Source organism: Podarcis raffonei, chromosome Z (genome assembly GCF_027172205.1).
Source record: "Podarcis raffonei isolate rPodRaf1 chromosome Z, rPodRaf1.pri, whole genome shotgun sequence".
Taxonomy (NCBI): domain Eukaryota; kingdom Metazoa; phylum Chordata; class Lepidosauria; order Squamata; family Lacertidae; genus Podarcis; species Podarcis raffonei.
The window spans coordinates 48,902,948-48,930,477 of record NC_070621.1 but is presented as its reverse complement, the minus strand read 5'-3'; the positions used below and the strand labels follow the sequence as shown (position 1 = coordinate 48,930,477).

The following is a 27,530-nucleotide window of genomic DNA, read 5'->3' as shown; positions in this document are numbered from 1 at the left end:
TTCAAAATAGCTTTTATAGGCATGCCTCACAATCGCTGTTATATTGCGTCTTTGACGAGGAAGTGTATAGCAGCCACATACATAACAAAAGGCATCAGGCTTGTTTATACATTTTTGTCTACTTGAAGAAGCCATGGTCCGATCTGAAAAATACAAATATTTAGGTTACAAAACTATAAAAGTAAAGAAAAATTAAGTTTGCAAAACGATAATTACCATGTGGTTAGGGTAGATCAACGTGTCAGTGTCCACTTATCCCCAGTGTAAATATGACATATCGGCAAAAGTCAGAAATTGAAAGATAACTATAGCATGTACACGAAAATCTATTTCAGATTTGAAATCAGCATTTAAAGAACATAAGAACAGTTGAAAAATCTCATGCAACAGAAAATGAATTCCGCCCCCCCTCAGTGTACTGTATATCCCAAGGGAATACATTTTTTGCATACCTCCAACTACATAGATATACATGTCATTTTCAATGCTATACATGTCACATTCAATGCTATATAAGTCACTTACATTTATACTCATATGGCGCTACTTTAGCTATGTGTTTAATAAAATATTGAATTCTTGCATTGTGAAAAACAAAGATTATGGTGAAAAGTGAAAAACATCAATTGCAAAAAAAACCTTAGTGCTTACAGAACAAAACCAACTTCAGATATGAAATCAGCATGTCAAAATTAGGTTAGAACAACTGCAGGTGTCAGTGCAACAAAATTTTTGTTTCCCGGTGAAATTGATTGCAGATGAACATCTTGGAGAACAGAAGCTGAAGTTCACATCATGTCAAAATTGCATATATATTTATCTGTCTGAAAAGTTATTTGTTAGCATGTAAACTTTTCTTAACATTGGAAATCAGTTGATTCGATCTTTGATAGTAAATTTTTTCAAGTGACATGACAAAGAGTGGTAAGATTGTGCAGGATATTCTGATGTCCTATGTAGCTTTGGTATGAAACAGACAAACAGCTCTCTGATCTTAAAATAAATTGTCCCAATATGAGAAGGTTATCAGAGATAGATATACTTGTTTAAATTAGTGGTTCCCCAACTTTCCCCCCTGTGGTCCTCTTGAAAACTGCTAGGGGTCTTGGCGTACCACTACATCATTTTTCAGCCTGTTGTACCAATTGTAATGTGCTGGGCTAGGTACCATATGATTTTAAATTGTCTTTTTATTGCCGCTTTTATTTCTTACAGTTCCTAGAATTCAAATTGTAATATAATGAAAGACAATATAAGAAATAAAAGAAGCAATAAAAATACAATTAAAAATAATATAAATATTTAATGTGAACCCACTGCAGACCACTTGAATGAAGCTTGTGGACCACTGGTGATCCTTGGACCACAGTTTGTAACTCTTTGCCTAAACTATATGATCCTAACATTATCTTGTCATGGCTTCTTTAGATTTTAGTCAGCACATGATGATTTGGGAGAGCACTACCAAAAAGTAGCCATCTGTCCTCTGTCAGACCTTCCAGTTGACAGTATCCTTCTTTCTTAAATTGTGGTGTTCAGAACTGGATAAAGGACTCCAAGGTGATCAAGGCAGAATAGAGCAATACTATGACTTCCCTTGATCTGGATGTTCTACTTTTGTTGATGTAGTCTAGAATAGCAATAACTTTTTTTGCTACAGCATAACACTGTTGGCTCGTGTAAATTAAGCTTGTGGTCTACAAATACCCCTACATCTTTTTCACATGTATTACTGGCAAGCCAGGTTTCCCCATCTTACATTTGTGCAGTTTGGTCTTTGTGCCTAAGTGTAGATTCTGAAATTTTCCCTATTGAAATTCATTTTGTTAGTTAGCTGCCATGTTCTCCTATCTGTTAAGGTTATCTTGAATTCTGATTCTGTATTCTGTGGCATCAGGTACCCCTTTCAGTTTGGTGTCCTCTGCAAATTTGACAAGCATCCCCTCCATTCTTTCATTCAACTCGTTTATAAAGGTGTTGAACAACAAGGGGCCCAGGACAGAACCCTGCAGCTGCCCTCTTGTCCCTTCTCCCCAGGATGACGAGGAACCATTAGTGGGCAGTCTTTGGATTTGGTCAGTCAGATGAAGTTGACTGTACTGGGGATTCACTTGGCTTAGCAAGGATGGCAGTGCTAAAGGTTTCACAGAAATGGTGGGCTGTGAGAAGCGGGGTGCAGCCTTCCTCAAACAGGTTCTCTCCATATGTTTGACCGCAGCTCCCAACAGCTGAGAGAGTGCAACTGGAGAACACCAGGTTGTGATAGTTTGTGAAACTGAGTCTTAAAATCGTGTACTAGAAATCTTTGGTGCACTTTCATTAGCCATTTCATCAGACGTACAGCTTTCTGCAATCCTGGCTTGAAGAAACAAACTTCCAAAACTAGCCCCCCCAAATGACCCCACTGTGGAGCTCTAGTTAACACTCTGCATAGACTTGAATAGTTATGAATGCTGTTTAATTAGCCACCTACTCCTTAATTTTCTTGTCAAATTGATATTCAGCTCTTGAAGGATGTTGCTTCTCTGTCAGCTGGATAAGATCATGTAACCTAAAGCGTTTTCTGTGGGAGTAGCTGCTGTTTAGTTGCTTGTTCATGGCAAATTAATTGTTTTTGGGGAAAGAGAAATGAGGAAGCAGCGGTGGTTGGCTGTTAGATGCATTTCAGTTTTTAATAACTTTTAATTTTAGCTTTCAGCCTGTCATGCTTGCATATTTCTGAAGGGCACCCCCCCTCCCCAAGTTAAATTTGTCTGAGGACATTGAGCCCCTTGAAGAAAGAGTGGGATCAAAATATGATCTGTGTAGAACTCTTTTGTTTCTCTTTAGTAACACAGTCCAGAACAGAAGGCCCAAGCTGCATTCAGAGCAGTTAAAATAGATTCTCACTGTTGGGAAAGACCCTTAGGACCTTTGCAGGTCCAGCCCTGCCCTTAAAGGCTTCGGTGGAAAAGATTTCTGTGTCGCTTTCAACAAATATTCAGTGATTGAAATTGTTCCTTCCCCCTTAAAATTTCACCGGAATTAGTTGCCCATGTGTTTGTGAGCTTGGTTCAAAGGGTTAGTGATTATCTTTCAAGTCCAGTGCAGTTTGGTACAATGGGACTGTTCCTCCCCGTCAAGCATCTTTATTAAAGTTTATCAGCAGAGGCCCTCTGCTTTTCACTAACATTTGAAGCACGTTTGATTGGGATTCGGGTGAGAGCTTTTTTCTAGGTGGAAGCTCCTTCCTGCAGAAAGGCTGCCCTGCCCTTTCTTTAATGGCGCTTTTGCGGCATGGCAGAAACCTTCCTCATTAGGAAGGCTTTGGTGCTATAAACAACATCACCCACCAGGCCTGCATTGCTCTCCTGTCTTCCCAGTGCCACATGTTGCTACTACTTAACAAGGATCGGGTGGAAGGGCAAGACAGGGGGAGCTCTGTGTAGTGGTAGAGCCAAATCAGTGCTGCTACCACTCCAGGCAATCGGAGACCCTGAGGATGTCTAAGGCTTTGACTACCTGGCCTGAGACGTAGGGAGGGTCTAGGGTGAAGGAATCTGCTTAATGTGTTGTAGTGATCTCCTCTGTTGTTATGTGTGAGGTGTTTGCCAGATCTATCCTCCAAGCTTCCATCAGAAAGTTTGGTGTGTTCTTCCATTGCCTCTCCTTGCTGCCATTCCAGAGGTAGATCAGTTCCAAGAGTGTTGGGGAATTCTGTTGGTTCTAGTCTCTTTGTTGTTGTGATCTGTGTTGATCCGTGATCTGTGTTGATCCTCTTGTGATAAGATCGAAGGGGAAGCCCCAGCAATATTTAATTCTAGCTTTTTGCAGTTTAATTCTGTAAGCACATAAAGCCTCCCGCCCCCCAGCCCCGTGTTTCAGAAGCCAGACCTTCATTACCATAACTGGACTGTTTTTATAATGATATTAGGTTCCACAGTTTGTTCCACATTTCCTCTTTCTTCCTGTAACGGGCAGAGCAGACAATTATATCATGAAGTACCCTCAGTTTGGGTCTGAGTGCTTTCGTGTGCCTGTTCAAAACCAGCTGCAGAGATTATGAGGTCTGGAAGCATTGATTTAAGCCATGTGACAATAAAATGTGCAAGATCATTTCCTTCCATGCCCTCTTCAAAAGAACGAAAATGTAAAATTATTCTCCTATTTAAATTTTCTGCATCTTCAGGCATGTTGCGTATATCTTTTTCTAATTATTTGATATTTTTGTAATGGATTTGGCTTAATTCTTTTGTTGTTTTCTGTTAAAAAGTCAAGCTTGTGTTAAGTTCTGTCAGTTTTGATTCCATTGGAAGCATTAGTTCTTTTCAAGTGTTTTTAATAAGCTCCTTTATAGCATCATAGTTCTGCAAATTCTTCTCTAAGTTATTGCTTCCATGTTCTTTCTCAAACAAGGAAGAGGCCTCTTTTGAGGGTGGTGCCATCTTGGCTGCTGTCTCCATTATTGTCTTCATCACTGCCCTCTCTCAGGCAGGAAGAATTAAGAGACATCATCTTTTACTTTCAGCTTTTCTGAATGCTTTTGCATTCCCCTCTCCTTTCTTCAAGGTTTGGGTTTTTTTAGGCAGCAGGGGCTTTTGTTCCAAGCTGTTTTTCTGGGCTTTGGAGGAGAGCTTAGAGCAGAGCTTTCCAAACTGTGTGTCGTGACATGTTAGCGTGTCGGCTGCAGTGTGTAGGTGTGTTGCATGAATGCTCCCCATGCTCCTCCCAGGGCTGGAAGGGGGTTAGTTTAACCTCTGGGTTGCTAGTACAGTAAAAGTGAATTACCATGTGGTGAAATGATGCATGTCTAAAAATGAAAAGTTTGGAAAGCTCTGAGTTTAACTGGCCATCTTATTTCCATCGTGGCCATCCCCCCAACTGGCTGAAGAATTGATGGTTTCTTCTCCCGCTGTCCTTAGGACAGTTTGAGGCAGTCCATGCTCTGTTCATCTGTACATTTTTTTCCTCAGATAAATGAACTTGTGTACACCAGGTCAGATGATTGAAGGAAAATAACTTGAATCCTGCTTCCACCTTTCCTTTCCTTTGCACAGCTCAGTTGTCACTCAGCTGCTGTGCTTTGTAGCTTGCCCATTAAAAGAAGAGTCATGAACATCAGTTTAAACCAGGCATAGGCAAACTCTGGCCCTCCAGATATTTGGGACTACAATTCCCATAATCCCTAGCTAACAGGACCAGTTGTCAGGGATGATGGGAATTGTAGTCCCAAACATCTGGAGGGCCAGAGTTTGCCTATGCCTGGTTTAAATGCATGCTCTTAATCTGTTCACATAATCACCAGAAGGTGGCATTACTGATTTTGAATAAACACCACCTCACTTTCTGGGTCTTAAACTTCATTGTGTAATAACTTTGCCCCTGGGTGCTGCAGAGTGTGACAGAAATTTGTGCAGCTAAGATTCTTCAATGTAGAGGGAGCTGCCATATTGATCTGTTTTTATCCTAAGCTGCCGTCTAATTCACTCCTGTCATATTGACAAAGCTTCACTTCCCCCTCCCCCAAATGTGAAGTTTATAGCAGGCTTACCTAGGGATTGGACCAAATCATAATTCTTTGGAAAGCAGGAATATACAGTGGTACCTCAGGTTACATACGCTTCGGGTTACATATGCTTCAGGTTGCAGACTCCGCTAACCCAGAAATAGTGCTTCAGGTTAAGAACTTTGCTTCAGGATGAGAACAGAAATCGCGCTGCAGCAGTGGGAGGTCCCATTAGCTAAAGTGGTGCTTCAGGTTAAGAACAGTTTCAGGTTAAGAACGGGCCTCCAGAACGAATTAAGTACTTAACCCGAGGTACCACTGTAGCACCAAAATGATACAGCATCATTGACATGCTGATAATACATATGTTTACTTGGAAGTAAGCCCCCCCTTGATAACACTTGCATCTTTTGTTTAAACACATAGATTACACAAAGTTATCCTGAGTAGTCACACACATTGTAACTAAGTTTGAACAGGTCTTTAATTTGAATTTTCTGTGACCCTGCAAGTGCTGAATTATATGAATGGGAAACTGATGCTGCCATTTTGTTCAGAATATCACTTTTAATAAGCAGGTACATCAATGCTGGCCTGAAGTACATAAAGGACAATATGTTAATCATTTGTTCTAATTCACTGTGTTTGTATTCTCTTCTTAGATAAGGCCCCGATAGTGTTCATCCAGATTTCTGGCCAAGTCCCCTGTCGTCTTAGTACCAGTGGTATAGAAGCATTAAGTACTCCTAAACCTTCCACTGGGTGCAGTATCCCTTCCAGAAGACCCTGTTGCACATTCTGTATTCCTTTAGCTTCATTTTGGTGCTATAAGCACTATGATGGGGGCACATCCTTCTGGAGCGGAGGAGCAGAGAAACCCTGGTCTACTGATAGTGCCCTGTTTTTGACCTCTTAAGGCTTTATTATTCAGAAACTGAAAACGACACTATACTTTTGGGTAAGTTCCTCTCTTGAGAAATGCCTGTGGACTATCACGTTTTCCATAAAGTCTGCTTTTGCTAGAAATGTCTTATCTTCCAGAGGTGGATCTAACAGAAACATGGCTTTGGATTGTTTGTTACCAGCATGTCAGCCGAATACCCCACCCCCCCCAACCTCCAGAAAACAATTTAAAAACAAAATTAAAAAGCAGTTTTAAAGAATGTAGACAGTATTCTCTGCTGGGTAGTAGCAGTCCTTTTATAGTCTATCAGGCCCTGTCCTAGGCCTGGTGGAGAGAGGCAGGAGCAGGACCCTCAGACTCTCAGCAGGTGCTCTGTGTCTTGTGTGCGCGCGCACTTGCATTGCTCTGTCCCCAAACTGTAATGAACTTCTTAATGATCCTGAGTCTCACACCTGCAGTCAACTTGACTAGGAGGAAATTAGTATGAGGGTATTTTTCCTATGATTTTTGGGCGGTGGGGTGGGGGGAACAGGAAGGAGGATACAGTGTGAAGTTGAAGTTTTCCTCTAATCCTTGCTTTCATTACATAGCTGAATAGAACAGAATTGTGTATTTGTGTTATATTTAATGGTGTTTGGAAAGGACAAATGTACTGTGGAAAAACCTTGTAAGACCTCAAGCTGTCTAGATCTTACATGATTAAAAGGTCACAATTTGAGGCCAGCTTAACCTATAATTCCAACCCTGAATAGCAGTGACATGTCATCTGAGAAGCAGATAAATGTGATCCCTGGTGTATAAGGATGCGTTAATTCAACAGTTCTATTAATTAATTAATGTTTTATTGAGTAGATTCCATATTTAGTTATTGCTTAATTGGTAATTGTGTGATTTTCCTTTTCTGGCACGCTTTATATTGTCCTAGAGATGAAGGTGTTTTTGAAAGAGCGTGCAGTGCCTATGCATAGTTGCATTTATTGCCACATGGATCTTGCAAGTTCTGGAAAGATGATGGATCCAACTCTTTGGCTGCTAGTAGCAGTAGCTTAAAATATAGCAACTCCATCCTTAAGCCCCCTTATATGAGAACTTTCTTTGATGCAAAGAAGAGGTACTCCCTTGTGTTTTAATTTCCGCATGTTGTTGAGTTCCAAATGGAAAACAAAGTCTACATTTTAGTATAGTACTTGTGTTTGACCTAGAAATTGCAGATAGTGCAGAATGCTGCAGCAGGTTGCTGACAGGAGTGAGAGCTCTGATGAGACGTATACACTGGTTCATGTTCAGTGTGTTACTATCGGTGTATATAAAGCCATTAGCTGCTTGGGACCAGTTTTCTTGTGCGACTGCCTTTCCCTGTATGTCATAGTTGGAAGGGATCCTAAGGGTCATCTAGCTCAACCCCCTGCAATGCAGGAATCTCAACTTGACCGCTTCATTCTCTGCAGCTAGCACTTTTACAGGTGCCGTGTAACACTCATTTGATAGTTCTAAGAAATGGATCTTTCATTGTGGTGGCACCCAGAGTTTTCAACTTCCTGCTTGTTGAAATCAGGCAGGCGCCTTCACAGTACTCTTTTCAGCGCTTGCTTAAAATATTTTTGCTTAGGCAAGCCTATGCAGGTATGCAGCTGTTGACGTGATGTCATCTCTTTTACTGTTGATTTCAATTATTTTTAAATGTGCTTAACTGTTTTTTATTCATCATTCTAATATTTATTGTAAATTACTTACAAGTTTTATTACAATCAACTGTCATATAAGTTTTGTTAAGTACAGTAAGAATAAAACACCAAGTGCTTACAGAAGGCGCAGCATTGCTGGGAGTTCTTTTAACCCCTCCCTTGACCACTTCTTGGAGGCTATGCCATGTGACCAAGCAAGGAAGACTGTAAACAGAGCATGGATACCCAGTGCACTGACCCTTCTGTTGAATGGTTTCTTTAAATGTAAAGGTTCATCATTGTTCCACCCGATGTGTATGTCTTTAAGGGGCCAGAGCAAGGGCCAGAGCAAGATAACGAGACCCAGCTTTACAGCTGTGAAGCATAGCAGGTGCTGCTGAGTTGTATTTGATTAAGGTGTGTCAGCATTTGGGTGTAGTATATAAGGAGCAGCACCTAGCTCTCCCATTACCCTGGGGGATGGTTTGGTGGTTGGGTCTGGTTTGGTTGTTAATGTATTTAGTGTAAAAGGAGTTTTTGTTTTTCTTATTAAAACCTTGCTTAAGTTATTTTTGAGTCCTTTCTTTTTAATGCATGGTCTCCCCAGCAAGCTCTCTACGCTACTAAACTGCAAAAAGCCAACACCTTCATGCTGTTTTCTTGGTTGGGGTCTCTCTTTGCCCCCTTCTATCATGAGCGTTGCTAAACTTACCCTCCTTCCATAGCCTTTGGCCTTTCACCTTTAAGATTTCAGCTACTGGCCACTGAAAAAAACCGGTGCTTGGCATCCTAGTGACTTGCAATCTGCTATGAACATTTTGTTTCATCTGCAGCTGAAGCATGTCTTGGCCAGAGTTTGGCACTGCTATTTGCACCCCCAGTTTATTGTGCATGTGGTAGAAGAATGTACACCATGTAAAAAAATGCAGCCCACCATCTGCTCAGATTGCTTTCCGGAAGAAAGATGAGCCAGCAGCTGTCTCAGCTAATATATCCAAGGTTTTCATTGTGATTTAGCATTGTTGTGTTGAAAGGGACTGAAAAGTGTATCTAGTCTGTCCTCCTGACAGAAGACAGAGCCCTGTTTTGAAATAACTCTATAAAGAAATCTGAAATCTGAAATCCTCACTCTATGAAGAGGATTTCAGATGGGGTTACTAAGTTGTAACTGTTTTGATGATATGATGCATCTGATCAGATATGTTAACTGAGTTGTGCAATACATGTTTTTATCAAGAAATATTGAGTGATATCCAGCTAAAACATGTTCAGAGTAGACCCATTGAAGTCAGTGGGCTTAAGTAACAAGTCCAATGATTTCAGTGGGTCTTCCTGAAGTATGATGAAAGTATGATGCCCATCTCTAGGTGGCTCCAGCACCTACAGCTCTCCTTAGAATAATAGATGCTCCTGGTTGTTTGGAGCAAGCATCTCCAACCTGGTGTATTCCTGATGTTTTCAACTACAGCTGCTGTCTTCCCTGACCATTGGCCATCCTGGCTGGGGCTGATGAGAGTTGTAGTCCACACAGCCTGGAGGGCCCCAGGTTGAAAAAGGCTTATCTAGAAAACCGAGCAGCTGAGATATGTGAGCTAAATCCCATGGCAAGATGAAGAGTGTTAATAATGGTCTCATCTGGGGGAAACATTGCTGCCCCTTCCCAATATGTAGAACAGTTGAAACACAACCCAATCACTTAGTCTCCCCAGGGGAGCATTTTCTTGAATTTCTGCAGTGTTGGTGATTATTTGGCTTGATTAACTCTGTTCCCACTGGAAGAAGTACTGGTAATTGTTCCAGAAGATTCCAAACCAATGTGTTGCCTTGAGGAAGGTGTGTTGCCTCTTTTCAGAGGTCAGCTCTTTTTTTGGGAGGGGGTTAGGGGTAGGTTCTGAAATGGTTTGCATTTTAGCCTTTGCTTCAGTTGGCTGTACAGCTTTATTGTTCTTACACATTGGTAGTATGGCCTGAAGGCAAAGGTCTGTTTGGAGAGGAGCAGAATTGATGAGTTGCTGGAACTGTTAATACTAATACAGTGGCACCTCAGGTTAAGTACTTAATTCGTTCCAGAGGTCTGTTCTTAACCTGAAACTGTTCTTAACCTGAAGCACCACTTTAGCTAATGGGGCCTCCTGCTGCTGCCGCGCCGCCGGAGCACGATTTCTGTTCTCATCCTGAAGCAAAGTTCTTAACCAGAAGCACTATTTCTGGGTTAGTGGAGTCTGTAACCTGAAGCATATGTAACCTGAAGCGTATGTAACCCGAGGTACCACCGTATTGGTGAGCTCTGTGAAATAGCAATTGTTTGATTTACAGTAATGGAGGAGGACTGGGAGCCTCTAAGGGAAAACAAGGTAGACAAGCCATTTCCCTGATCAAATTGCATGGTGGCTTTCTGCCGTGCAGTGCCTCCAAGGGGTCAGTGCTGATGAGCAGTGAGGATCTTGGCCCCTGGTTGGCAATAGTGCCCTTGTAACTGCATAGCTCTTATGGCACCTTCTTGACCAGACTTGACCAGACTCCGGCACTGAGGAAGATTGGAAAGCATCAATTTACCACCACCACCACCACCCTTAGTGCACTGGCACATAGCAGAATTACCATATTCTGTTACTCCACAAGCAGCAGGTCTTCTGTCTTGCTTGCCACAACTAGGCAACGCTTGAGGTTGAGCAGCAGTGACCTTGCTGCTCTTGTCTTCTGTAGGTGTCAGTAGATGAAAGGCACTCTTTTAGTACTGAACTTGATCATTAAGTTACAGAAAGGTAGCCGTGTTGGTCTGCCATAGTCAAAACAAAATTTTTTCCCCCTTCCAGTAGCACCTTAAAGACCAACTAAGTTAGTTCTTGGTATGAGCTTTCGTGTGCATGCACACTTCTTCAGATACACTGAAACAGAACTTGCCAGATCCTTCTATATAGTGAGAAGGTGGGGAGAGGTATTACTCAGAAGGCTGGTTGGAATGGGTGATTGGCAGATAGCTGATGATGACAGGCTCATCACAGCTATCTGCCAATCACCCATTCCCACCACCCTTCTGAGTAATACCCCTCCCCACCTTCTCACTATATAGAAGGATCTGGCAACTTCTGTTTCAGTGTATCTGAAGAAGTGTGCATGCACACGAAAGCTCATACCAAGAACTAACTTAGTTGGTCTTTAAGGTGCTACTGGAAGGAATTTTTTTTTTTTGTTTTGATCATTAAGCTCGCTTTTTAAAAAATAAATGTGTGAAACACACCAGTGATCTGGCAGAGAAGCAATGATTATGTAATGTGTACAGTGTTAAGTTTAGCCAATGGTGCTTGGCTGCATGATGCAAAGGATTCATGAGTGACGGCAGGGTCCAGTGTGGAGCGATCTGTGCAAATGAGACCAGTTCATACACTGTTGGTAGTACACGCTTTGAAAAGTAGGCATCAGTCAGCATGTAAATGTGTGACTTTATCCAGTTCTGTGAATGCAGCCTTTGGCGTTGGTTGCATGCTTCAGTAAATCTGCTTTTATTGGCAATAAATCTGGCTGGTCTTATCAGCAAAACCAGATCTCTGGAGTGTCAAGTTTTCTTCCTTAGAATGAAAATCCAGAGCTGAATATGCTCACAGTGTCACATGTGGCATGTGCATCTGCCTTCTATCCCCACATCTTTGAACTCCCTATCTTGCTAATTTTCAGTAGCATTTGTGATATTAACATGTCCTCCTCCTCCATTGCTTTAAGAAGGCTGCTTAAAAGATTGTTCTCCTTGGGTTAGGGCTATAGGCCCAGCAACATTCAGTTCAGCTCTCTGTGTTGGTATGTCATATGCCTCTGTACCTTGGATACCTGCCCATAACTACAGTTCTCCTTGCAGCTTGGGACTTGAACACAAAAATCTTAGAGCCCTTTCTGCTAGTGCCGCCTTCCTGCAATGCAAATGAAGCTGAACAGAAATAGCTTTATTAAATAAAAAGCATTCTTGCTTTCATAGCCTTTTCTATTATACAGTATTTAGACTTTTCGCTGAGGAAACATTCAGGTCATGCATGCTACTGAACATAAATCTGCTCTAGTGGCACCTCACCACAGAGAGATGAGAGAGAAAGAGACACATCAAGTCCATAAAAATCAATATTGGAGTCCACTTGTGACCCTTCTACAATAGTATGCAAATGGTTAGCACTTGTTCATGGGAGCTGCTGTAGACACACCTAACGGGTCAGTCAAGCCACTGCTTGGTTTGGGGTGAAATTCCTTTCTGTTCTCCCCTACCCTTCCCCTAACAAGCTCTCTGTCAGAGATGCCTTCATAAAGCAGATAAATTTATGTGTGTGCTTTAAGTGCGCTTTTAAAAAATGCGCACGCGCTCTCACACATGGTAACTGCTTGCCCCTGGAGGTTACCACCAGACCACAGGGACTGTGTTTGGGTATGTGTGACGGACACCTGCGTGTCCGGCTGCTTCGTCACGACTTCAGGCAATTTGTGAGCTCTTGGGGGGGGGCTGCTCTATTTGATTGTTGATCTTGTTCCTGCAAGGACAGTTATTAGCGGCACATTGCTCTCCATTTGCTGCAGACAGAAGACGGAGAGCAATATTCATGTCACCTGAGCATATTGTAAAAATGCATGGGGTTTTTACTCATCTCACTTGGAAGCAGAGAATAGGGAAAATGAGAGTGCCTTGAATCCGAAGCTGTGTGGAAGAACATGCAGGAATCTGCAGATATGTATCCTTGTTCGGTCGTTCGGTTGCCCTGACTATGGATTAGGAAAGACTGGTTTTTTTCTCTTCTCCTTCCCATTTATTTTCCTTTTCTTCTTAAAGAAAAGCAAACATATATTATTGTTATTATGCAATAGGCTTTTGCCACAATGGCATCCTTGCATTCTTTGCCTTGCACGGAAGCAAAACAGGCTGCTTTGTTTGGTCACTGATCTCTCTGTCGTTTGGCCCAGGGCTATGCTGAGATTTCTCTCCCACTTGTATTGTTGCAGCTCAAATGAAGAATGTTCAGAGGATGACAAGTGTGTACTGAGTCGGTATGTTGCTTCGTTTTCATTATGGATCCCATCTTTTTTTCCCCTTCCCCTTTCCCACCCTGCTACTATTGGTCAGAAATCAGGTTAATAGGTACAGAATGTAGTATGGTGCTGCAGTGTGACTGTGAAGGTAGAACAATAGCACTACAGGCTTGTTCTTGGGGTGGGGGGGGTGGAGAGGCATTCTTTTTATAGAAAAAAGCTGCATTGTGGTGACTTGTAAAGTGCAGCTCCTCTCTCTCTCTCTCTCTCTCTCTCTCTCTCTCTCTCTCTCTCCCCCCTCTCTTTCTTTCTGTTGAACATATACTGCAGTCAACACTTCTCTAACGAGGTGGTACTATTCGAGTTGGAGTGATAGAATCGCCTTATTGCTTTAGGGGACAGCAGGGTTTAAAATGAGATGCCTCTCAACCCCTTTTTTCAGACTGGAAGCTTTGGTTTAAGCTCACTGGCAAGCTCGCTTGGCTTGTTCCGAGCTTCAGCAGCCACCGTTGTGCCAGTAGCGTGTGTCTGGAATGGAAGTCCAAGTTGGTAGTCTGTTATGGAAACGCTGTTTGCTGTTATTGTAGTATCGTGGTGACCAACATGCCATTGAAATGGAAAACGAGTTCTCCTGCTATGTGGAAATTCCCAGTTCCTGTGCTTAAAACATCCAGGTCGTCGCCACTTTCTCCAGCATACATGTAAGTGAGAGAACTGAGGCTATTTTAAGGTGGGGTTTCTTTTGTGAGATTACACCCCCCCCCCCGGGCTTTTGTTTTGTGAGACATAACCCCCCTCCTTTCCCCCCCTTTTCTTACGTGGTGCCCTGATGTGACATTGGTCTCAGAATTTTTATTTCTAACCTTGCATTTCTTTCATTAGAACCTCTAAAATTTAACACTCCTTTTGTTGTCAGTTTCCCATTTTTTCTCCCCTCCCCAAACGATGGATGTTGTGTTGAGTCGTTCCTTTGTTGAAAAAGCAGAGAAATGGTGCAGATTTGGCCACATTCATAATTCCTTTTCGGTGCCTATTGTCAAAGTTTGTGTGGTCATTTGTCCTTAAAGATCTTACGTGAGCAAGTCAGAATCATCAGTACCCAGATCTTCCTTTTTATAGCTAATTTTAAAAATGAATATGTATGTAATGCCTACCATTATGTCATTTCTGTATTTTGTGTGTGTGTGGCACTGTGAAATATTGGAATTGCTTCCTTTGACTGCAGTTTTTTACCCGTTCTTTAGCTGTTCCTTAGAAGTCAAAGCAGAAGTCAAAAATTAAATGTTGCCACTGCCAGATATGCCTTGATTGGGCTTAGGATCCATATTTTTAAAGGGCACTGTGGCATTTTAATAGACTGTGTTTTTCTGGCTGACATTGAGCACCACACATGGCCTGCAAAAAATGAATGCAGTAAGGAGAAGTTAACTTGGTTCTGGTAGTGCTCATTAATAAATGAGCCACGGTGGGAACAGCTTCCATGGTTCATACTTATAAAACACAAAATATATTTGAGGTAGTTCTCCTTGAGGGTTGCATGAATGAAATGTGGTAACTTGATGCTTTCAGCTTGTATACTTACCAACATCACAAAGGAGCAAATTGCTCATCAGTTTTGTTGGGCAAATATGATTAGCAGCATCATTTCGCTGAAATACCTTTTTTTAAAAAAGCTTTTTACTAACTTGGAGCATCTAAAAATTATAGTATCATAATTCTGAAGCTTGAAAGCAAATTGTTGAGTGTGACGCATCAGAAGGGGGAAATGGCTTTGTGTTAAGGGTTTTCAGGCATTTTCATATTTCAGAGAGAACCGGCATTGCCTAGTGATCAGCACTGTTGTGGATTTAAAAAATATTGGAAAGAAGGGGAAACTCTGCTCTAGGCTAATTTCTGGTGTGCCTACCATTTACACAAAGGGAGTTTGCTGCCATTGTTTTCTGTAGAGGCAGCATATAAAAAATACAGTGTTGAACAGAACTGTGCATGATTGGTGCATTGTCCAGCTCTTATACAGCAATACATGAGGCATAAATGTTCAGGAGGCAGCTTCAACTGTAGGTGAGAAGCCACAATTGTCTCTGTGAAAACTGGGTTTCATTCATAGGTGTGTAAGCTTCAGCTTGTAGAAGGTTGCTTAAGTATTGTTTTAAAATAATATAAAAATTCTCTAGAGGTCCTTACGAACTGCTCTGTTGTAAATATTCCTGCGATAGGTGTTTATACTTTAGTTATAAGTAACTTTGTCTTCCATTCTGCATTCTATTTAGGGAGGGGGTTGGCATTGCTATACTGGTGACTAAAAACTTCTATTATGCCATGCATATGTTTATTGGCATACCCACGCTCATGCCAAACCACTGCTACCTGCCCTTAGCACTTGGTGTCTGGTGGGCTATAATTCAAAACATATTAAATCAGGACTAAAAGGACCAACCACTTAATGTCAGAATACAGTGTATGAGGGCTACTGCAGACCTGAAATGTTTTTCAAGTTTTTGTTTGGTAGAATATGTTCTACAATAGGATTTCAGAATGCCCCAAGCTAAAAACCCTTTGAAATCTAAGGGTGACCAGAGTGATGATTACAAATATGGTGCAGTTTGCCATTAGGATTTGGTAGAATCACTTTGCTCATTATCAGTTTTAAACAGTAGTGCGTTATGATTCAGTGCCAAAGCTCTGATTGTCTTGGTTTTCTTAAAACATGTGCTTTGATTAAATGTCATTCCCTGTCATATCCATTGGTCTTTAATGTTGCGATTTTAGAAGTGAGGAAGAAGCCCTGTTTTTGCCACTCTTCTAGCAGCAGTATTGTGTTAATGCATAGAATTTGCCTTCCAAATCAAGAACCATATGCCTAATTTATCTTGCTTCCTGTAAGAGCTTTATGCAGATGGGAAAGGGCCGCCCTTGATTAAGACTGACAAAAACTCTGTATGCTGCATGCAACCTGCTTTGCAACCAGGTCAGCTTCTTTCCAAAAAGACTCACTTCATTTTGGCAGACAGAAGGTTACCAAGGCTGAGGTTGTTCCCCTTAACATTCTGTATCTAGCTGTTCCCCTTAGAGTAAATTGGGTGTGTTGTAGGAGATTGGGGTCTTTCATGTCCTTTAGAAAACTTTCTACGCCTTTGGGAATAAAAGATTTACCTGTTCATACCCTCTGTTTGCGGGGTAGTATGAGCAAGGCTGTTTTTAGCTGGAACTCGCCAATTCAGCTTTCAGGTGGGAACCGTTGCCATTCTAAGAGCACCGGGGAAGTGTTCATGGTGAGTTCTGGCACCTCTTTTTTTTTTTTTTTTTTGAAAAATAGCACTGGGTATGAGGGATGCACTCGCAGAAGGAATACAGCTTGTGTGCAGTTACTCTTTATGACTGTGGGGTGAATGTTTTCTGCTTGGAAATCCTATTGATAGGAAAGCACTCCTTTTTTGTAGGGCAGAAGGAATAAAAAAATAAATACCTGATCATTGTGATGTAGGTTTGTTCAGTGGATTGTGTGAGTGTCAATTCTCCATGAGTCTGTTCACCAAAGGTGAGCAGAACACACAGCTCTCTAATTCTTGTTTGTGAAACTCCTGTGTCTCAATTTGTCCACATCTCTTCTTTGTGTGCCAGAGGACTTGAGAGTGGAAAGTGGCAACAGCAAACAGTGGAAAGCAAGTAAGTTAAGACAAAATATGAATTGTGGGTGGTTGTAAGTGCTGCCAACTCAGGTGGTCACAGACTGGGGGCGAACGAACAGGATCTGCAGTGCTAGTTAATCTAAACCTCACAAAAGCTATGAAGTCTTCTCCTTAGCCTCTTCCCTGCCCCAATAGAATGCAGTGTTTTTGTTTCTACATAGCTGCTGTAGCCAGAAATGACTGTCCCCCTGCCCCATGGAAGAATACAGTGGATGAGAATGGATTTTGCACTTGGAGAAACCTTTTGAGATACGGTATCTGCCTAGTAGATATCCTGTGGGTTGTTTTTTTTTTTGTTTTGCTATGTCCTCTCTGTGCAATGTAGATCAGTTAAAAGCTACCCAATTATCAGAGTTAGAAAAGCTAAATACCATGATTACCAAGAAAACTTTCCCTATCTCTTATCCAACTGGTGCTAGTGTGGATTCAGTGAGGTCCAGAAATGGGTCTGGTAGAAATCTTTTAAAAAGGGCTATCCCTCCAAATCATGCCTTATCTGTGTCCAATATGGGAAAGGATACTTCTGTGGAATGCTAGTGGAATCACTGTAGTAAAACTCAGAGGTGAAATCCTCCTGCTTAACTAAGACAGCCAAAACAGAGGACTGGTGAAATGTCCTTTTGAAGATGCCAGCACTTCCCTTCAGGTCCCCTTGCAGACATCCATTCCCTGCCACAGATGTAAAGGGAATCCAGAAAGCAACTGAGTGAACAAGGTTGACTGCCGCCTTACAACAGGGGAGCCTTCCTGTTGGGAAGTCTCCACATCAAACAGAAATCCAGACACAGCTTCTCAAAAATGGTCCAGGAGCTTTTTTGTCTTCTAGTTGTGGCTATGAGTAAGAGACTGTAGATCAATCATAGTCCTGGAGGCTATGAACATGAGTCCTGGCCTCAAGCTATTGGTGGTGGAGTTCTCTGCCACTGTTGCTGCACAAAGTCAGGGGGATTATAGATGATTAAAGGCTGCATGCCTGGAAACCTTGGCAGCTGGATTCCAGTGTCATAGTCCCTGTACTACCAAGGCAGCAGACCAGAAGATGGAGCTGGGAGTACTTTAAGCCAGCCCTGTTGTTCTTGGGCTCTATCAGGCTCTCTAATGAAGTATCTTTCTCCCATCCCCCCCCCCCTCACACTAGCACATAGTTCGCATCTTGTGTAGTCCCTTGTGGGCAAATATTGTCCCTATCTTCCCAGTGTTACCTTTCAAACTGCTTTGCACTATGTCAGTTGAAAAATCTAATGCTGTCATTCAAGCTAAGATAAAAATTGTTTTTCAGTAAATACGTGTTTTGGCATTGAGTGATGTACACTGAGTTTATTTTTATTTCTGGTTTTAGACATTTGTTCAGTCCCGTCCCCAAAGACTGCTAGTCAGCTTGTTTACGGCCCCAGCACAATCTCATCTATATGCAGTCACTTCCCTCACCTAAGTTTCAGCAAATATGTTGCACCATGGCAAATCTTTGGAGTTAGAAGAGGATGAGCTGCTTCAGTACTGACTTTATTGCTGTGGTTTGAGATGTGCATGGTATAGTGCCATAAACTTTCTTGCTTCCCCTATTTAAGATGTGCTGATGAGAAATAAGGCAGATTCTGTGACTTGAATAAAAATTAAGTGTCTCAGATGCCCCTGTTGAATAGAACAGCAAAGTATGTTAGGGTGAGTGAGTGGGTGCAAGATGACTAAAGGACTACTCTGTTGTGAACCTTTTTGAAGGCTGCTCTTCATGTCCCATCAGTGCTTGAGGTGTGATTGACAGGAATGCAGTGAGCCTTTTCTGTGACTGCATCTGGGTTATGGCACTTCCTACCCAGGAAAACTTTACTCTTGCCTCATCTCTGGTGGTTCTCCATCTCCTAGTTTAGACCTTCCCTTTTCAGCAAGTTTTTGGCTGGGTTTTATACCTGTTCTTATCAGACCTGCACCTCATCTATAATTTTTGAGAGTACTAGATTCCAATCCAGTTATTTTCTTGAGATGGTTGAGTGCTTTTTAAATGGAAAGATTGAAAATTACCCAGTGCTGCTTCAGCAGGTTCATAGCAGAGGTGGTGGATATATACTGTATTGGCCCAAATATAAGCCACACCCGAATATAAGCCACACCTTTAAAATTAAAAGGGGGGAAAGAAAAAAAGACAATACCTGAATATAAGCTCCCTTAAAATTCAGCAAGCACTCACACCTATTCCATTTTACTGGATGTTTGTTTCAGCAGCGATATCGTAAAAGCCAATTTTTGAAACATTGTGACTTTAAGCTACTTTAACTTTTCACAGTCAGAATTTGGAAAAAAAAGTGAGGCTTACCATACTTTTCCGTGTATAAGACTAGGTTTTTGTTTTTTTTACTAAAAGATAATGTTAAAAAGGGGGTAGTCTTATACAGAGGGGAAATCTCCCCCCATTTTATTAATTTTGAGTCCCCCAAAATAGGGGGCATCTTATACACAGGGGTGTCTTATACACAGAAATACACACAGTATATTCTGGCCAATACAGTAGTTGACGTGTGGATCTGGGTTTTTGGACTTCACATAACAACCAAAGGGAAAACTTGTACATAATCCTGATACAAAATGTGTAGAGCACCAGACACAGTCCTACCTCACACATTCCTTTCCGAGGAGATGTGTAGATGTGCTGCCAGTTGGAGTATCCACTACTGAGCTAGGTTGCCATATAGTCTGCCTAATATAAGGCAGTTTCCAATTCTGAAGGAAAAGCATTTTTGCTCTGCCTTCCCCATCCCATTGCTTTGCGTATCTCTTCTACCTCAGTATCCATGTGTTACTGAGACAAAGAAAAATGGTAGGAGAGTGAAGGGCAAGAGGTGGGCATTCCCTGCATGTGGGGTTGAGCTGAAGTCGCATGAGGACTGCAGTATGCTAGGCAGAGCTAGGGTTGCCATAAGTCTAGGATTTCCTGGACATTACCAGGATTTCAAGTGCAGAAGTGATGTCTGGGGGGAATTTCTGGAAGGTGGCAGTTTATCTTGGATCTTCAGCAAGTAAACCAAAACATTGCGTTCAATTGGCGTTTTTGTTCATTTGGCTCAACAACTTTGGGGTTTGTCTAAAAAAAGTTCAATAACTTTCAGGGTGTCCTGGTTTTTACTTTTTGAGATATGGCAACTGTATCAGAGCAGAGCACACTTAAATTCTACACCTCTTTCTGTAGCATTCCATCTTGAGTTATGTCTCCACATTTTTCATCTGCGTGTTGAATTTTTCTGTGCCTGCAGTCACCTGATCTAAATTGCATTTTGGGAGCCTAGATTCATGTTTGCCTTCCTTTGAATCCTTAGGAATGAATGGGATATGTTGGAAGTATAGTTTATGCATAAGCTGAAGGAAGTTGGTTGCTCACAGCAAAAACTTGCTTATGGCTGCTGTGCCATAAAAGCCCTGAACTTACCTGCATATGTACCGACTCGGTTACAGCTTGCGTGGTGTTTGTTCTCCATCTTTTTAGGTTGACCTGTTTCTCTTTCGTTCCTCCCACTGGAAACTGTTGTTGCTGCTGGACTGTGCTGGTCTCTTCGATTTTAGCACATGAACATGAGCATTCTGGAGGCAGAGAGATTGTGACCCAAGAGGCAATAAGGAGGAGGTGTGCTGGCCAGCCAAATAGCTGTCCCCAGTCTGCCTGTGACAAGGTTAAAAGAACAGAGTTCTGATCGGTTAGCTCTGCAGGCAAGTGCTGTGCTGTAATTGTTCTTGGGTTTAGCGCAAGCACTATTTCCTGGCTGGGACTGTGAGTCATCCTCATTTTTCAGGGAGAGAAGTGCAGCAAATGCCCAATTAAGAAAGTGGCTTAGGAAATGCTGATATGAACTTTTCCCCAGTGTAGTCTTGTTGGCCTCTCTCCTATCTTATCAAGGCACTTGAAAGAAGCATTGACTTTTGTCAGTTATTTTAAAAAGAGCCTTTATTTTAATTTGTCATAGTTGAAATGCAATAATCAATCACTAGTAGAATTGCATTCTCTCCTGTTCAGAGTTATTTTTCTATAGTAAACCAGTTTTGGGAAGGATTAACTGTAGCTTGTGTGTGTGTGTGTGTGTGTGTGTATATATATATCTGTCTGTGTCTGCTTGTTCCTTATAGGGTTTCTGCCTACTTTGGTCACACAGTGTGAAGCTAAAAATTACACCAGCCTTTTTGTCTTAATTAAGTTACTTGCAGCCTGACCCTCCAACTTACTTCACCAGCAAACAAATGTTTACGGTGCACCAAATGCTGTATTTTAGATTCAGTGTTTGAGTTGTAGACAGATGTTCTTGTAGGCTTGACGGAGGCAGAGCTATTTGAAAGCACAGTTCATAGACTGAAGAAGCCGCCTTTCAAAAAAATCCAACTAAGTTACTGCCCAATCTGCCAATGCATCTAGTCATTTATGCCCTAAAATGGGGAGGATTCAACATCTCATTTTGTAAAGATTCTCTACTCTGCTACCTTGAGATAATTCAAACATGCCACATGTAACCTCTCTAGTAGCAGTTTGCAAACAAAACAAAAACAAACAAAAACAGTAGCCAGTGCGGCACTCTCCAGATCCCATCAACCCCAGGCAGTAGAGGGTGTGGTCACATGACTACTAACGCAAGAAGGGTATTGTGCCATAGCATACCTGGCAATGTGGAAGAGCTCAGTGTCCATCTACTATCCCAGATGTGTGATAGATGCACCTGTCCTTCCTCCAGCAACCGATCCAATCCAGACAACAGCATGTCACAAGCAAAACAGACATAAAGTTCTGTCTGTCAATTGCCCACACTTTTGAAAAGGGTTAACATGCCACCATTCTACCTCCTCTGCCTCATTCAGAAATGTACTTTCCCTTTTGCATCTACAGTATATGAATTTCTTGATTCTAGGTTGGTTTTGAATTTTGCAGCTAGAATGGCTGATTGTGTGCTTTTACTAAATAGCTGTTGTTGATGGATTTCCTTATAAAACAATTGACTGAAATTCATTGGTCTTTACAGATCAAGTGGGATTTTTTGCTGCCCATGTATAAGGAGCACTGTCAATGAAATTCCTTAAATGAGACTACTTTTATTTTCCTGAGGTGAGGAAGGGGGTCTGTAAGTTCACAGTAGCGATTCTTGCACAATGCCTCCTGGTGCACTTGTGTGCCCACAGTTTACCCTTTTCTCTTTCTACTTGGCCTTTGCCAGCCTGCTACCCTCTAGATCAGAGGTTTCCAAACTCTGTGTTGCGACATGTTAGTGTGTTGGCGTGTTGTGCGAATGTTGCCATCGCTTTTCCCGGGGCTGGAAAGGGGTTAGTTTAACCTCTGGTTTGCTAGTAAAACTGAATTACTGTGTCACGAAACGATTCATGTCTAAAAAGGGTGTCACCAACATGAAAAGTTAGGAAAGTTCTGCTCTAGAAGCTTTGGACTACAAAAATCAGCCCCAGCTAGAACAGCTATGCTAGTCTAGGGCTGATGCTGTTCTACATAGATAGCTATAGACTTGTGATAAGATGAATGTGTTTAGTGTGCTGCACCCGTAATTACTGTAAGACTTGACTACATTGCAGTAGCTTGTGATCATAAAAGTTGTTCTAATAATACTTGAAATTTGATTCTTTAACCTGCTTCCTAGTTGGTTTTACAAAAATGAGGGAGCTGTTCAGCATGCAAGTCTCTCTGCCCCCACAGCTTCTGGATCTGCTATAGAAGAGGCATTCGTGGGCAGATAATCTTGTTACGCATCACTGACTCCAGAACAAGTTTTGTACAACAAAGCAAATAAACGTCCAAATGCTTAATTTGTGCATGTTTTCAGAATTCATTAAAAAACAGAAAGTATTAGTGAAGTTTGCCCAGGCATAACAAGAGAATCCATGGCATAGGAACATGTGAGTTAGAACATCTTGGTGGCTTTGCAGCTAGAAATTGTTTATTATTTGTTTCTGGGCCCAGTTCAAGGTACCCACATTAGTGTTTAAAGCACTAAATTACTTGGGCTCCAACTATCTGAAGTACCACCTCCTCCTCTACAGGCCCTCTTATGTGATGAAATAAACAGAGGGAACCCTCTTGGAAATTCTACAACCCTCAGAAGTTTGTGTATGTGTGTGATAGCCTGGGAGAGGACATTCACTATGGCAACCCCTAATTTTGTGGAATTCTCTCTGCACAAAGGTGTGTCTGGCCGCTTCATTACACAGCTTTCATTGTAAGCTGAAGAGATGCCTCTTTATGCTTACCTATGGTGTCAGAGATCTGTATTTTAGGACCTACCCTATTCTCTTAATTGCAATCTGTTTTAATTGTTTTTGGGATTGTATTCTTGTAACCCACCCAGGATCCTCATTGTGAAAGTGGGTAAGAAATGGAAGAATAAAGTATGATGATGATAGAACAGAACAAACAAACAAACAAACCTCTAAGATGAGTGGTGATTCAAACTAGAAGGTACAAATCACAGATTTTAAAAATTATTTTGATATGAAATCATTTGGGCCAGACAAGGTTGATGTTCTTTTTTTTTTTTTACATTCATACCTCGCGTTACGTTTGCTTCACATTGTGGCTTTTCAGGTTACGAACGTGGCAAACCTGGAAGTGTTTGCTTCTGGGTTCACTGCACACACGCAGAAGCGATCTGCATGCTTCTCGCACACACAGTAGCAGCGCTCTACTTACCAACTTTTCGCGGTGTGAACGGTACCCTGAAATGGATTGTGTTCGTAAGTAGTGGTGCCACTGTATTGCCTTGTTGAATTAAAATAGCTCCTCTCCTACTTCATCAAGCAGCAGTACAAGCACCATTGGTTTTTAATTTTAAATGACGATTTGACACTTCTCTCCCCCAAACCATTAGCACGATCATGTAGTCCATGATCGTATGTACCATAATAAATTTAATAGACCTTAAGGTGCCCAGTAATTTTGCTTTGCTTCAAAAGACTTACAGTGTTCCTACTCTGGACATTTAAATTCTGTCGCTTTTTTATTTCACCTCACAACTAAGTCAACCATCAATCCTTCAGAAGGTACTGAGCTTGAGTGTCTTGGAGGGTGAGGTGTGTATCAACTAGGAATTTTGCAGGAATCCAGTCATTGCGAACTCTTACACAAAACAACCTGATCTGAATCAGGCTGATCTAGGGATCAGAAGACAGCTCTCCGCTACTTCCAGTGCTGCAGCATAATTCTCAGCCGTTTAAATATACCAAGCATGCATTAAATACTACCTCTGAAAGAGAATACATCTTTTAAATCTGTATTAAAATATTTATTTGAGGAGGATTTTTCTCTTTAAAATGCACAGATTATTCTGCCATGCTGCCTCTGTACTCCTTGTCCAAAAGTGTAGGTGGCATGTTTCTTTTTCGTGCTTTTTACATAGCTGAGGCATGCATCCTCAAATTTAGGCACCGAACCCTTTTGCCTAATTTGCATTTTAGACTGAGCCACCCAAGTCCTACTTAGCTCTCTGTTCAGGGCTCATGGTTTTACTATCAAAGATTGTGGGGGGGACCGGGGGGGACGACGACTTTTAAATAGGTATATAACTTGAATAATTCTATTAAAGGTATTTTCTTTCCTTTTGTCACTCTGTGTTACCACAAACTGAACTCCAGTCTTCTCTGCTTATTGTTCAAGCTTTTCATCTTCATGAGATACGGAAAAGCCAGGGCTGTATAGGAATGGTGTCCAATAGGGAACCACCTCTACTTTAAACCCTAACAGGATAAGAGATTATCAAATGTTAAAAGCTATGATTGCCCAATGAGATAGAGAGAAAAAGGTGTGCCTACACTTCTATATGACCAAGGGGGGCCTTAAACCTTGCCTTATTGCCAACAGTCTTCCATGTATGTGATGAAATGAGGGGTGTATCAAAAGTAGTTGGTGATATGGCGTGTTCAGGGTATGAATGTGTGTTTGGGGGGGGGGGTTATTTTGTTTTTTAAAAAATACAGACTGAGGTGCATGCATTCCCTGCCCAACTAAACTGTTGGGGCCTAGCAGACTTCTTCCCACCTCATTACATATTGTTCATCTGCAGTTGTTGTGAATTTTCCTAGCTACACATCTTTATATTACCTTTGCATTTTGCAGACTTTTATGTTGATTAAAAATCCAACTGGCTGCTCCCCCCCCCCCCCATTTTAATGTAATGGCATCTATTGATCAGAGCAGTAGAATTAATTAGAAAGTGAATGAGCGCCCCCTCTTTTTTGGAATTCCTAGTTCTGATATAATATGCACACTAGGAAACACTGATAAATATTTTTACATTCTTCATTTACCTAATGAATTGTAATATTTGTCATGTCAGCATTAATGAGCAGAAATAAAATGCATTTGTTAACAGTACCTAATTTGCACCTCAGAAAACATGCTAATAAACCCACAGAAAGTGCATGCAAAGTTGACCTAATTGGATAGCCTAGGTGGAGGGAAATGACTTTTTTTAAAAAAGAATTCTAATTCTTTGATTTGTGGCCATTGAGGTATGAGTTGCTGGTAATTAATCACCTGCTGGTTAGTTTTATTTGTCCTGATAACTTGCAGCTGATGATAAAGTGGAGGATGTGTTTCAGTTTTGGAATGTAAAAAATAAAATCTGAATGCCTAGCTCGCAGTTGGAACCGTATTTTACTGATGATGTTAAATTCTTGTGAAGAGAGAAAATTCTCTACCACTGGCTTTGGTCTAAGATTTTGGAGGCACTGCTCCAAGGGAAGAAAGCCTATGTCTATATCCTAACAGCCAATATTTTTACACACAGACAGGCAATGAGGTTATTTCCATCACATAAGGTTCACAGCCTTATGTAAGGATGCTTCCAGTGCCCTGCAAGAGAGATTTCTTCCTCTGCTCCATGCACTTCTGTTGAAGTGCCTGTTCTGATGTTGTTCTCCTCCTCCCTCCTTTTCTGTGCCATGTAAGAAGCATGCTTCATCCACAGCTTGATAAATTGGAGGTGGTTCTGATATGCTAAGCTTGACTTGGCACATTGAAGCCTCTTCACCGCTGCAGAGAGAGAAGTTCCACACATGGGTAGACTCAGAATGTGAGGGCTGGCTCCTCTTGGCAAGTAGAATTTGTCTCAGTGGCTTCCTGGCATCTTTATCCATGCCATTAAAATCCCTCTTTCTTTTCCACTGTTCGAAATTGTGTTGTCGGAATGACTGCAATGGGGCACGGGGGGTTGCTTTACTCTAAAGCTGCCGTTTAAGTCTGAGGTATAATTTTGGATTAGTGGGCCTGCCAACTATCCACAGTTCTTCTAGGCTAGTTCAGGTTCTGAGGGCTTCCGTGTTTTAGGTTCCTCCTGGGAGAACTGGCAATTCAGTGTCAGAAAAACTTTATTTTGAAGGTGCTCCCACACATCAGGGATGCCCTGCACACAGGAAGTTAGGATCACGAGGAGAAGGTTAGTACTACAGCTTCCTTTTTCCAGACCATGCTAGTCTTGCAGTTGTGTGGGGTGGAAACTTTCCCCCAGTGTTTTTATTTTCCTTCGGGCGGGGGGAGGGGGAGTCCCCATTTAATTAGTAACGTGAATAGATGGCAATTGCAACAACATTAGGCAAACATGGCACAGGTTTCAAAGTTTTTATTTTTGATTACCAAATACATGTAAAATAGACAAATTGTTCTCGAGGGCATCGGAAATATTTCCAGAGCAAACTGGAAAAAAAATCCAGTGCATATTACTTTTAATTTGCTGAGGAATTTTCTTGCAGGATTTCTAGAATCAGTGTTCTAGAAATTGAACAACACTGCTGAAAGGCTGCAGTTCAACCAAAGATGCATCACATGTGACTGCTGGTTGGGTGTTCAGCACCTAATTGAGTCACTGCTGGGGTCTTCTATCAAAGACATGTTTCTGTCTATGAAATTATTTTGTTGAGACCGTGTTAAATTTAGCAAGTTAAGCTAGTTGCTCCCATTCTTCCCCCACCTCCAGTCTTAAGTTCTTGTGCAAACAGTTTTTAATATGGATATAACTTTTTCTGTCTGATATTGTCTACTTGCTGCTTCTATGAAAGGCAAAACTGCAGTAGCTTAATAATGTACCGGGAGGTTATGGACTTTGAAGATATTTTTAATAGGAATTGTTCTCCGCCAGTATGTTAATGCCTGCTTTCTTATACTTGTCACACTTATTTCCTGGCATGGAATACAGGGAAGGAGGCAAATCCTTAGATTAGGGTTGTGTAAATGTTTTATGCAATTAATCAAAATGTGACTAGAGATTTTCCACCCAGGCTGCTTCTGAATTGTTAATTGCAATTAACAGAATTGTGTGCTAAAAGAAGCACCACTTTCCCCCTGTCCCCATGTACAGATAAATGATGGGCTTGCTAAATACGGTCTGTATTTCTGTAGTGTGCGTTCTATGTATTTCACAACCATGTTTTGAACCTGTGTTCACTGTTTGGTCCAAGTTACTTGTTTAGTATTTCTTAAGGTTGATCCCTCTCTGAACTATCCATGGTTTTGACTAACCCCTGAAAAATTCTCACGTTTCAGAAATGGCTTTAAATAGATGTCGTCTCCCTGACTCAAAGCAAGAAATGAATGTTCACAAGAATTCTGTAAAAATGTTAATATACAAATTGATATATGAATTGGAATTATTCAGTGCAGGTACAAAAAGGATTAGTTTAAAATTCACTTGCATCTTTGGGCAGTTAAAGTAATTTCTGAAACTTATTTGGAGGCCAATGTTTTTATCTGCATATTGACAGTCTTCAGATAACTTCTCAGTAAGATTGGCAGTTGTGCTTCAGACATGTTATGAAACTGC

The 27,530-nt window shown here is 41.5% G+C and overlaps 1 protein-coding gene across 10 annotated transcripts in view; it reads left to right on the top strand.

Moving 5' to 3' along the window:
• The window catches only part of KLHL13 (kelch like family member 13), a 71,475-nt gene that overhangs the window by 17,966 nt on the left and 25,979 nt on the right, over positions 1 to 27,530 (top strand). For 5 of the 10 annotated variants that reach the window (XM_053374747.1, XM_053374753.1, XM_053374743.1 and 2 more), the window contains 2 exons: positions 13,031 to 13,075; positions 13,645 to 13,758. The exons of 3 other annotated variants lie outside the window; for them this stretch is intronic. In XM_053374747.1, the coding sequence (XP_053230722.1) occupies positions 13,031 to 13,075; positions 13,645 to 13,758 (159 nt within the window). Of the gene's footprint in view, positions 1 to 6,147; positions 6,444 to 13,030; positions 13,076 to 13,644; positions 13,759 to 27,530 lie in introns of those variants that run through there. 2 more of the 10 variants (XM_053374748.1, XM_053374752.1) reach the window with 2 other exon arrangements.